Source organism: Nannospalax galili, unplaced genomic scaffold (assembly GCF_000622305.1).
Source record: "Nannospalax galili isolate Female #2095 unplaced genomic scaffold, S.galili_v1.0 scaffold54, whole genome shotgun sequence".
Taxonomy (NCBI): Eukaryota; Metazoa; Chordata; class Mammalia; order Rodentia; family Spalacidae; genus Nannospalax; species Nannospalax galili.
This window is the reverse complement of record NW_008341028.1, coordinates 13,623,972-13,636,774: the sequence shown is the minus strand read 5'-3', so window position 1 is coordinate 13,636,774 and position 12,803 is coordinate 13,623,972. Positions and strand designations below refer to the sequence as shown.

General features: G+C 39.1%; 1 protein-coding gene across 10 annotated transcripts in view; it reads right to left on the bottom strand.

Moving 5' to 3' along the window:
- Positions 1-12,803, bottom strand: part of Neo1 (neogenin 1) — a 205,589-nt gene that overhangs the window by 45,287 nt on the left and 147,499 nt on the right. For all 10 annotated transcript variants that reach the window (XM_029565066.1, XM_029565070.1, XM_008836447.3 and 7 more), the window contains exons 10-13: positions 6,981-7,129; positions 6,467-6,605; positions 3,196-3,245; positions 1,539-1,686 (exon numbers count right to left, since the gene is read on the bottom strand). In XM_029565066.1, the coding sequence (XP_029420926.1) occupies positions 1,539-1,686; positions 3,196-3,245; positions 6,467-6,605; positions 6,981-7,129 (486 nt within the window). The remainder of the gene's footprint in view (positions 1-1,538; positions 1,687-3,195; positions 3,246-6,466; positions 6,606-6,980; positions 7,130-12,803) is intronic.

Sequence of the window (12,803 nt, the reverse complement as noted above, 5' to 3'; positions counted from 1 at the left end):
GTGAGACTGACTCAAAACTAAAAACAAAAGACAGAGATATTAAGAATGGAAGCAACTCAGTCAGAATGCAAGGTATGTCCTACCTCAGTTAAACAAATCCTAGTATATGGGCCATCCTAAACCTGTTTTCCCACAAAAAAGCAAGGACAGGAGAGGAGAAAATTCTGGGCCCAAGTCAGTTTACCTCCACATCTTGTCAGAAAGTGCTAAAGTGGACTACACATGTGTTTGTGACTGTTAATGAACAATACCTTAGACTAAGTAAACACTGCTGCATTAAGACCCTGAGGACATTTAATTCAGTTACCATTCCCTGCTCTTTGGAAGGGTAAGAACACATGAGGAAGAACAGAGAAGAGAGAGGTATGTGTAAAGAGGTTGAGTTCCTCTCCCTCTAAATAAAGGACAGTTTATAAAGCAAAACTAAGGCACACAATAGGTAAAGATATGACAACATGTGTTAAGTGCTAGAACAATAATTCTGTTTGACCATAAGTTAATCACATAATTTGTTATTTGGCAAAAGATCTTTTTGGCAAAAGATCCTTGTAATCTACATTGCTGATTATTTATCAAGCTTCAAGCTAACAGTTCAAGATGGCAAGGATCCCTGTTTTTGTTTAGCATTGTATATTCAATGCCAGTATATGCAAATTAAATGTTTTTGTTCTATGGATATTAGAAACATGCTTATAAAGAATGGCTCTCTTTTGTTCTATATAGGTTTTTGGTAAGTGCTTAATCTAGTTGTCACTTGACCGTGGGCTGAGCAGATCCAATCCTGTTCTTGCTGTTTTTAGTTTAGTAATTCCTAGAGTCTATCCCCCTTCAGTTACATGTGCCTTAAGATACAGTCAGCTTTCCAAAATTCTTCTGCAAAGGAATGCTACCTTTCATATATGTAGACGTAGAATTCCTTGTGATCTATTGGAGGAATCTATATTAGATATGTACCTGGGACATATTTTATCAGATAGGTTTCTTGCTATGTAACATATGAAGGGGAAATTATTCAAAAGAACTATTCCTAATAGAATTTTCTAAGACTTCATACTATTCATAGTAGCAAATGCGATTATTACACTGCTGAAGCTATTCACAAATATTCTTGCAGGTCACATGAATGGTGTCTTATTAAAAGTTGTTACTGTTGGGCATGATGGCACACACCTTTAATCGCAGACTCCAGAAGCAGAAGCAGGTGGATCTCTGTATCGAGTTCTAGAATAGCTGGAGCTACAGGGAAGTCCTGTCTTAAAAAAAGTTTTATTACCAATTGAGTAGCCTCTGTCTTACCTTTTTCAGATTACAGAACAAGCAAGATACACTCAGAAAAGAAAATATGGAGACTATAAAGAAGGAAATAGAAATAAAATACAGTCCCACTCCTCAGTGAGAGTCTTTCCATTATTTGTATCAAGTTAAAGGTAGACTTAAAATTTTAAGTCAACTGCACAGAGCAGTCCTTAGACTAGCATAAGTCAATGTCTGAGAAAGAACTACCATTTAGTTTTTGACTATATGCAAAAGTAGCTTACCTTCAACCAGCTGAGACAGCTGTGTCCCAGTTACCAAGGTCTCAATGACATCACTCTTTCGAGAGGCCTTTCGGTAGCGAATCTTGTAGCCAGTAATCTGTCCATTTTGTGTGGCTTGAGAAGGTGGCTGCCAGCGAATCATTATACTCTGAGGAAGAGAGCAGTACAGGAAGAAACTGAACACACTGAGACTAGTACTAATTGTACAGTGAACACACTGAAAGACTAGTCCTAAACACAGCCTCATGCCTAAGAAGAGTCTGAGCACAGAAAGCATGGTGCTTTCAGCTTCACAAGGTCATTTAACAGTTACTCAAAAATATTTTAATTTAAAAAACCCAAATGGTCAAATGGGGGGGCGGATTACTATATTTTAAAGCAGTATTCTTTATCAAGCATGTCCAACTGTTGGTTGTTGTGACGTGATTCTGTTATTTACACAGTTCAGGTTCAAGAACCATATAATTGAGTTACAAAAGAAACCCCACCCTCCCACAATCTCATAATGTTTTAAGTTTTTGATTTTGTGTTGAGCTACATTCACAGCTATGCCAAGGTGCATGCAGCTCATGGGCCACAGGCTGGACATTCCCTCTTGATGTCTAGACTCAATCTCCTAGGTATTTTGTTGGAATGAAGAAATAAGTCAGAAGTTCCAGAAGAGTTATTAGAAGGAAAGTACAAAGCCAGAGGCATATAGGTTAGGAAATGAATTGTTAGGTGTAAGGATTCTTCCTCTTCTTCAATCCAAAACAGTTGAAGTTAAATAATTTCTATGGCCAGGTATGGTAGTGTATGCTTGTAATCCCAAAACTCAGGAGGCAGAAACTGGAGGATCACCAAGTCTGAGGCCAGCCTGGGCTACACAAGCCAGGCAGAGTTACATACACAGTAAGCTCCTATCACAAAACAAAACAGTCATTCGTGTGTGTGTGTGTGCGTTTGTGTGTGTGCGTGTATTTGCCCCCCCCCCAAGGGGGGGGCTCTTTTTGAGACAGGGTCTCCCTGTAGCCACAGCTGGCCTGAAACTCACTATGTAGACCAGGCTGGCCTCAATCTCACAGGGATCATGTTGCATCTGCCTCTTGAGTACTGGGATTAAAGGCTTGAGCCACCATGCCCGGCTATATAGTACTTTTTGAAAGAACTATTTTACTTATTTATGTAGCTCAGGAGGGCCTCTAAGAGATGTATACACCTTATGTGCATGAAATTGACTAGGAGAGAAGTTGTAAACAGACATCCAAACTTACATGTGTCTGTCTGCCTTATACTGGATCATGTCATCATAAGCAACTTATTTCCTCTACCACATCACCAAAGTGTTGGATGGTTAAGATCTAAAATGTCATGTTTACATAAGAACAGCAATATATTTGTAGAAAGGCTAAAGAAGTTTTGGTATCAGAGAAAGAAAAGAAGCAGAATAAATAAGTTGCTTCTTAGCCTAGCTTTACTAGCAGGTGTAAAACCTACGTTGTCTCATTTTCCTTCTCAATTTTGCTTTCAGTTACACAGGTCAGTACTTTTAAAGGCAAATTATCACAATGCTGGCAATCACTGTTCTGATATCAGGTCTCCCATGGAATCTCTAGCTCTCCAAGCCCCTCTGAGGATTAGCAGTATACCAATAAAATGAACAGCAGAAAAGTTTTACCTTCGAATTTCTCACTTCTAAGGATAGATTCTGAGGAGCAGCACTGGGAACTGGATATGTTAAAAAAAAAAAAGTTAATCACCCAAATATCACCATCACCTATCACAGGACTGTTCTTGGCCAGACTTAACACAAATGCACATCTCCAACACTGATTATGTGACTAGAAGAAGATCTCAATCCAGCTGCCAATATCTTACATTGATAGCAACAGGGGATGAGGTGTGGCCATGTTTGATTCATGCTTTAAGGCAAGACCCATTCATATGAGCATCTGCCCTTACTCAAATCAGGCTATACTTAAACCAGATACTTGTTTCATGCTCTGAACTCCTAACTTCTAAACTATTTTAGACTAGATATTTTCTAAACCTTAAGTTCTTTTGAATATCCATCTTTGAAAAGAGTCATACATTGTCTGCAACCAAGTTTAATCATTATTAATGTGGCAAATGGCTGAACTAGGTGGTGACAGTATGGACCAAAATGAGATGCACATAAATCACTGAGACTGGCTTTACTATGGGCTTCTTAAACTGGTTCAGCAGGTACTTCTCAAGAAGAGAAAGAGACATTTAAGTAGGAACAGTTGTAATAAATCAAACTAACTTACTTTCCAAGGCATCTACATATTGGAGCACACAGATGAGAGAACTTTGGGCTTGCTGATTAAACAGTTGCGTAACTTTAGCTCTCTCCCTCCTTTTTCCCTCCATTTTTTTTTCTTTTTGTTTTTGAGACAGGGTCTCCCTGTAGTCCCAAGTGGCCTAGAATTCACTATGTAGACCAGGTTGGCCTCAATCTCACGGAGATCTGCTTGCCACTTCCTCTTCCTCTGCCTCTACCTCCCAAGTGCTGAGATTAAAGGTGTGTGCCACTATGTCGCCTGTAACTTTAGTTCTGAATATATTAGAACTTAATACAAGAACATTTGAAAGTTTATGGACCACACACACTCCCTTATTTACCTTCACAGTGATGACAGACAGCAAAGAAAGCTGAAGTAGACCTGACTTGTTTTCCTTTTATTCACCATATCCTAATTCTAGCCCTTCTCACCTCATCTACGCACCAGGACTTTTCTCCCCCTTTCTCTGTTATCTGGTGACCAGGTATTTAATTAAAGGCACAGTGAGCTGAAGTTTCTGGAAGGCAGACAGTGTGCGCTGCCTACCACTGTAACTTATAACAGGCAAGTGACTCAGGCTTCAGGTCAGAGATTCTGGTGTAGAAGGTCTGGAGTAGGATCCAGGGACCTGTTCTGAAAACATCTCCATATTAAGAATGGTCTTAGCTGCAGAGGCCCTCAACCTAGGTGGCTGCTGTCTTCACTCCCTTACAGCTATGGTCTACCACATGCTACTATGGCAGATACTTCTTACAGCAAGCTCACAAAGGGGGTTCCATGTTTTTTGGGATGAGATGGTTACAGATGAACATCCATGAAATTTACTTGATTGAGGCATTTGTTCTAGCAGGCCTAAGAACCAGGATTTGCCTTAGTCCCAAGTGCTGGCCCTTAGGACTTGACCCACTGTGTTAAGACACTTGGTTCCATTTAGTTCCCACATTACTGTGGTCAGCAGGCCAACCCATTGTAATGCACTTAAAATTTGCCCCTCCCCCAATTTAAAAGGCTGTATTTTTCTCTCAAATTTCTCCCAAAGCGTAATAACAGGCATAACATAATGCAGGTGGTTGGTCCAACTGTAATTTGTATTTCTTTCCCTTGACTTTTTCATCTTGAAAAATGTAAAGCTCACAGAAAAGAACCCAGACTAGCACAATGAACACGGGATTTTTCTCCATCTAGCTTCACTATTTACTAATGTTCTGCAACATTTGCCTTATTTTGCTCATTATAAGTGTATACATGCACAGATTTATCTATCTACACACTTGTTTCTGAATTATCTGAAGGATGGCTGCAGTCATTGCATACCTCTAAAATATACAGTGCATAGCTTCTAAACATAAGGATAGGCTCCAACAAAACTAAAATATAACAATCACATTTGAGAATTGTAATCTTTTTTTTTTTTTTTTGGTCTTTTTGAAGCAGGTCTCCCTGTAGCTCCAGCTGTCCTGGAACTCACTATGTAGACCAGGCTGGCCTTGAACTCACAGAGATCTGCCTGCCTCTGCCTCCCAAGTGCTGGGACTACAGCGGTGCACCACCACGCCTGGCTGAGAATTGTAATCTTGATACAAAAATATAAAATATACCTAAATAGCATGTCTAATATTTAACATCCTCATTACTATACGTATCTAACAAGTGTGTAAACAGTGACCTATGTAGCCATTTCTGCCTCCAGATATAGGAACCAAAGATCATTCACATTTTATATCATGTGTCTTTATTCTTAATTTGGATTTTATTTTCCTGTGAGACTAATAACACATTTTAAAAATTCAAGTCAGTTTAAAATTTTTTTTTTAAAAGTCTCAGAGCTCCCAATTTGGGTATGTCTGGTTGTTGCATCATGATTCAGACCGAAGTAAAATACTCTGGGTAGGAAAACAACAGAAGTGAGGCTATGTCTTTCTTCACGGAATACAAAACAGGCACAAGTCAGTTTGTTTCTTTACTGGGGATGTATAATTTGCTTAAGGCAAACTACAGCTTTTAAAGCATGCATATTTATATATATTATGCTATATACATATGCACACATTTTTAAATAAAAGACATTTCTATTTAATAATGAATTTAGTGAGTTTCATGAAATAAGAGATACCCTTACCTAACTGCAGTGAACTGTTATTTTCTGTTTTATTCTAAAAACAAAAAACCAAAAAAAACCTAAAAACAAAACATATCTACTGGTTTTGACCTACTTAATCACTGGTGTGCTGTAGTTTAAAAAGCACATATGTAGGTCATAGGTATGTGTGTATAACTTGGTTTACTATTCAGCTATGGTGAAAAATGAAACTCACAAAATATCAATTATGCAGTTAAAAAAGAGGCTAGTCTTCTAACAGCCCTGAAATGATCTGTATTGTGATCATGCAATAGTATTTACTTACACAGAAGACCATACTAACAATAAAAACAATGAGAACCACTCAGTATCAGTTACCACACGCTCTTTGCTTTCCTAGTGAAGCTTTGTAGCAAGCTGAAAGTGGTGTTACCTGCATTTTACATGTAAAGGAAATATGCTCAAAAAAGTGATAAGTAAGGGGAAAAATGGGACTACAATCAGAATTTTCTTCCATCAAAGCACCAAGAACTGTATTTTGTTGTAAAGGAAAAATGACTCACCATCTGATAATGTTCGAACAGCAACATCTTGTGTGGAGACTCCAGGACCATGTTTATTGTAGGCCACCACTCGGAAACTATATTCTGTATATTTTTTCAGTCCATTAATGGTGTAGGAGTGACTTGAAACATCAACATCCTTGAATAAAATAGAACACTGTGTGTTCACATGAGCATGCGCGCGCGTGCGCGCGTGCGCGCGCACACACACACACACACACACACACACACACACACCTTCAAGCCAAAGGAAATGCTACAAAATGATTAAACAAATTATATTTCTAGTCAAGTTACAAAATGATTAAACAAATTATATTTCTAGTCAAGTAACTATCAAGCTTTGGGACAATTTTATTGGGGGGGGTTTGCAGTACTAGGGATTGAACTCAAGCTTGTGCATGCTAGGTAAGTGCTCTACCACTGAGCTATATTTCCAGCCCTTTAGTTTTAGAAATATATCTCAATTCTACTATTCCAACCAGTGATTTCATAAAATAGCATTTTTTTTTACCTGTTCTTTATCAGTCCCTTTTTCCATATAGTACAACTTGTAATTCTGAATTTCCCCATTGCCAGACAAAGGTGTTTCCCATGTGATAGTGATAGAAGTAGGTGACACTGCATAAGCTCGGATGTTAGGTGCTGGACCAGGGAGCTGAACTGAAAAGAGAATTTCAAGATATAAATCAGGATACAATGCAAGATACAAATCAGATTTAATGTACCCCACTGTAACAACCCTTAGGAAGAATGTCAAAATGGCCATACTTTAGCAACAGTAAAAGCTAAGAAAACACTTGAAGTGGTTTTAGGATACATAATATCTTTCTTTATATGAATCAAATCAAAACCAGAAATTATCTATAAAGTATTTCCAATTTACTAAAAGCAACTAAGTAAAAATAACTCTTATGGTTCACAAAATCTTAGGAAGGAGGCGTATATGTGCATATGTGCATGTGTGCATGTGTGCACGTGTATGTATTTACTGGTACAGGCACATGTAGAGAGGCCAGAGGTCAATGTCAGAAGTCTTCCTATCACTTTATATCTTCATTCTTTTGAGAAAGTGTCTTGCACTAAGCCTGGAACTCACCTGCTTTGGGCAGGCTGGCTGGTCAGTGAGCCTCTATGATCTGCCTGTCTCTCCTCTCACTATATTCCCAAGCTGGAGTTACAGATGTGTTCTGCTATGCTCAACTATATGAGTACTGGTGATTCAAATTCAGGTCCTCATGCTTTTATAACAAGCATTTTACCCACTGAGCCATCTCCTCAGCCCCAAATCCTAGTTTTGCAGTGGGAATAGGCAGTACGTGAAAGCAACCACGACTGAAGAAATCTTCCCTCTCTCAGATGCTAAGCAGGCCCTGAGGACACAGGGATGGACAGATGCCCTGGCTCACACTGGCACAAAAATCAGGTATATAAGTTAAGTCCTAACAGACTCCAGCGGGGGCTGCAATGAAAACAGAAAAGAGGAGAGGATTCTGCTCTGAGGACATCTTGGTGTCACAAATAAAAAGTTTCCTCAGATGCCAAGGGGAAAATTATTCATCACTGGGATCAATCAGGAAGATAGATGGAAAGACAGTGTTATGTGACTTGGATGGTTGAAACAGAATGAACGTGGGAGAGATAATGTTGAAAATGACAAGAACAGGAACAGGATACCGAGAAACCTCAGATGCCCAGCTATGAATTTTCTCAGCAGGAAATACTGTAATATGAATAGGATCATGACAGGATCAGATTCATGTTTAAGACAGACATGTGAACACGTGTGTAGAAGAGCAGCAAAGGAACAAAACTAAAGGAAAAATACCAACTTTAAAAAATTACTGTCACTTACTGAAAGCTCACAATCAATCAAGCATTCAATACATTTAACACTTTACCTATTTTTTTTTCTAATTTAATCTTAGCACTAACCTAAATGAGATGGATATTATTACCAACCCCATTTACAGATGAGGTTTTGAGGTTAAAAACCTTTCCAAGTAATGAGAAAGCTATAACAGTGGAGCCAGAAGTGGACCACTTTCTGAGTCTAAAACATTACCTCAAGGAGACCAGTGAGATATCTTCAGCAGGTGACTGGTCCATTGTGCCTCACATATAGACCCTTTCAGTATATTCTTTTTTCCTGACCAACAGGATTTACTCCAGTTGGTATACAAATCCTGAGTAGTTGCCCATGCCTACATTTTGACAGACATTCTATATTTGAAGACAATTTCTCTACCATTAGTGTTTCTATTACAGATATGATTAGATTTAAGGGCGGGGAAGGGGAAAAAAAAACCCCAAATGTTAAAAACAAACTGGCTTTTTTGAGTAACAACACTATGTCTTGAGATTTATTTTGCCACAAAAGTGGAGAGACCTGAATATAGTTACTCTAACAGTTGTTTGCTTTATTTAGTCATGAATCATGCTATTCACTCAATGTTAACAGCACATTTTGTGTAGCCTGACAGATGGGGTTTGTCACATTTCTGCTGCTGTGGAAAACTTTCCTTTAACTTAACTGAAGGGAAAGTAAAACAAAACAGTTCCTAAATTCTCCTGAAATCACTTTTGATATATTCTTTGGCTAAATGAAGCCAAATGTGATTGATCCTTTAAAAAGGTACTAATGAATTCTTTCAAACCAGCTGTACAGTGGACCTATAAAATTAAATATGCAAAGTATTTTCCAAAGGCTAACTCCAACATTTATATCTCCCTACGCACTATATCCTCCAGAGGAAGAACTCCCTCTCCACTCCGTTTCTCTTTTGCCATGTTACAAACCCCAAATGTCCTCATCAGAACCTACTGTCCTTTCCATTTATAATCTTATTTAACTACTCTTTTTCTCTTTGCCTTTTTTTTGAGACAGGGTCTCCTCATAACCCCAGCTGTCCTGGAACTCACTATGTAGACCAGGCTGGGCTCAAACTCACAAAGATCCCCCTGCCTCTGCCTCTGAAGTGCTGGGATTAAAGGCGTGTACCACCATGCCCGGCCTTCTTTTTCTCTTCTTAAAAAACTTATTTTTATTTTATGTGTATGAGTGTTTTGCCTACATGTAAGTGCATCATATGTGTGCAATGCCCACAGAGGCCAGAAGAGGGGGTGTGGAACCCCTGGAACTGGAGCTATGGGTGGTTGTTAGCCACCATGTGAGTGCTAGGACTGAACCCAGGTCCTCTGCAAGAGCAGTTAGTGTTCTTAATCCCTGAGCCATCTCTCCAGTCCCTTAACTACTCTTTTTAAAAAAAATTATTTATTTTTATTTTATGTGTATGAGTGTTATGCCTGCATGTATGTAAGTGCACTCATGTTATGCAGTGCCCATGGAGGACAGAAGAGGGCATTGTGTCCCCTGGAACTAGAGTTACAGACAGTTGTTAGCTACCTTGTGGGTGTTGGGGTTTGACCCTGGGTCTTCAAGAACAGCCAGTGCTCTTAACTGCTAAGCCATCTCTCCAGTCCCAACTATTCTTCCTCAATGAGACTTCTTCAACAAATGATTATGCTGTCTACTTTCCATGTGATGGCAGCACCTTACACTATTGTGTATTTAGCCGTCTGTCTCTTGTACCAGGGTATCAGTTCCTTATAGACAGAAATCAAGGTGTAATCAGTTTTATGTCTGAACTGCCTAAAACAGTGACTGGTATACAGTAGGTACTCAATAAGGCTATTCTTATGCCTTTTCTTTCACCTCTGAATTTGAAATGATCCTTCTAGTTCAAAGTATTTTGGTTTTAAACAATTTGACTCACAAAGTCTGAAATGCTAATGAAAGCTACAGACTCTTTCCAAGGGAAATGTGGAAAAAAAAATATGCAGAGATATTTTCAGTTTCAGAAGGTTCACAGCCCCAGGACAGAATCCCACACAAGATCAAATCCAATGGTCCTTCCTTCATTGTTATCATGACTCATTTTGCATGTGAACTGTTTGATCCTATTTCTGGGATTTAGGTCATGTAGCTTCCTTCCCCAAGAATGCTTGTGTTAAGTCAAATGCTTTATGCTCAATCTCAGGCTCCATCTTTCCTAGGATCTTTCCCATCTTTTCATATGAATTCTTTATTGCTCTGAATTCCAGTCCAGTACCTCTCACGTATGGTGCCTGCACTTATAAGCTAATGAAGGGCAACAGAGACTGAAATCTAATGGATAATTCCCATTCTCATCTGAATGCAGACAACTGGGAAATTCAACATCATCTGCCTGTAATGAGAATGTAACATCCCTTAAATCAATCCTACTCTTTAAAAAAACAAAACAAAACTATTTTATGTGTGTGTTATGCCTGCATGTATTAAGTACACCCATACTGTAAAGTGCCCATAGAAGCCAGAAGAGGGCATTGGACTCCCTGGAACTGGAGTTACAGATGGTTGCTAGCTGCCATGTGGGTGCTGAGATTCAAACCCGGGTTGTCTACAAGAGCAGCCAGAGTTCTTAACCACTGAGCCATCTCTCCAGCCCCCAATCCTAGATATTCTTGATGGCCTTTGTGTTCTTACTTGGGTTTGATTCTTTTTTTTTTATTATATATATTTTTTATTTTCTAGAAGAAGCATTTCATTACAGCTTTAACATACTCAATAACCGTTTCCAGAGCAAAGATACATCTCTTTCAAAAGTGGCTATAAAATATTTAGGTTCACTGTTGAATTAACACAGTTATAGAATATTGAACTCAGTATAAACCCTGTAAGACGTAAAATTGAGTTTTTAACCTTTAAAAAAAGATCTCCATTTCTTACAGAAAGACTCATTGTTTTTGCTAATACCACTGAGATGTTGGCTCATGCGTCTCTAATCTGCATGTATCTGATTATTACTAGTCATAGTCGGTTGCACTCGGATCCTTGGCACCTGTGTATGTCTATAGTCATCGGGTAGATTTCAATGGTAATGTTTATCACCTCTACTAATTAACATGATGTAAATTTTTATGCTTCCTCCTCAAATATAATTCATTTTTAAAAATTTGTTTTTTTGTGTGTATATCACACAGAACATCGCAAACCATCTTATTCATCTATATACCCACTTCCCAGATGGCACCCTCCCAGAGCCTCCCTCCCACCTCCCACTGATGGCTTTACTCTTTGGTTATACTTTCCTTTTGGGTGTTCAAAATCATACAGTTGGTCCAAATAAATCAATTAGTTTTTACACTTAATGTCATTTGATGTTCTGTTCCTCAGGGGTCACATGGGCTTGGGAGGAACTACTGGCTCCTTTCTGTTACCAGTTCCATCGATGTGAAGATAAGTCAAAGGTCCTGCTTGACCATATCTGGCTTCACTCGGAAGCATGATTGAGCTGTTACCTCTGAGTTGACCTTCCTCTTTGTAGACTGGACACTGGTTCAAGGCCATATCGTGGGGTCTCCATGTCCTCCGTGAACAAGAGGACGGGTGAATCACCACAGTTACAGGACATTTTGAGGGAAGAATTTCAAGTTAATAGTGTTGATCAGATCTTAAACAGGATTATAGAAGAGAATTTCCTGAAATTAAGGAAAGATATCCCCATACAAATACAGGAAGCACATAAAACAACAAATAGACAGGAGAGAAAAGAAACTCCCAATGACATATCATAGTAAAAACACTGAATTGCCTATGTGAAGATAAGTCAAAGGTCCTACTCGACCATGGCTGGCTTCGCCTGGAAGCATGGAGGATATGTTTCCTCTGTGCTGACCTTCCTCTTTGTAGCCTGGACACTGGTTCAAGTCCATCTGGTGGGGTCTCCCTGGCCTCCTTGATCAAGAGGACAGGTGACTCACCACAATTACAGGACATTTTGAGAGATGCTCATAGTCCCCTGGAACTAGTTGGCCTAGGAGGGATAGGAGCAAAAACTGTCCTTTATGTACCGCTGACCAAATTAGTATAGGCCTCAAAGTATGTCTGTGAAACATCCAAGAAGGTTAGCTCTACCAGTCTGGTACTTTTAATTACTGTGTACCATGTAGATAGATCTTGGGCAAAGACCAATTGTTCTCAGATAAACCTTGCCTAGACATGTATTTCTTGATCTGCTATGTATAATTTGTCAGTAGGTTATAGGAGTAATATAGTTCCCTCTGGTTTCCAAAACTAGCTACGCATTATTTATCTCTCGCATTGTCTAACCCCTCCATCATGGTTTTCCCACTTAAGGTGCTCCCATTTCCCCCCTTTCTCCATTAATAATACCCTTCTCCTATGGTCCTACATCTCTTGAGCTCCTTCTTTCCCTTTATCCCCTAGGTTCTTTCTATACCCTTCCCTCCCCCCTCCCTTAAACTAACCCAATTTTTATCCATATCTCCCTTA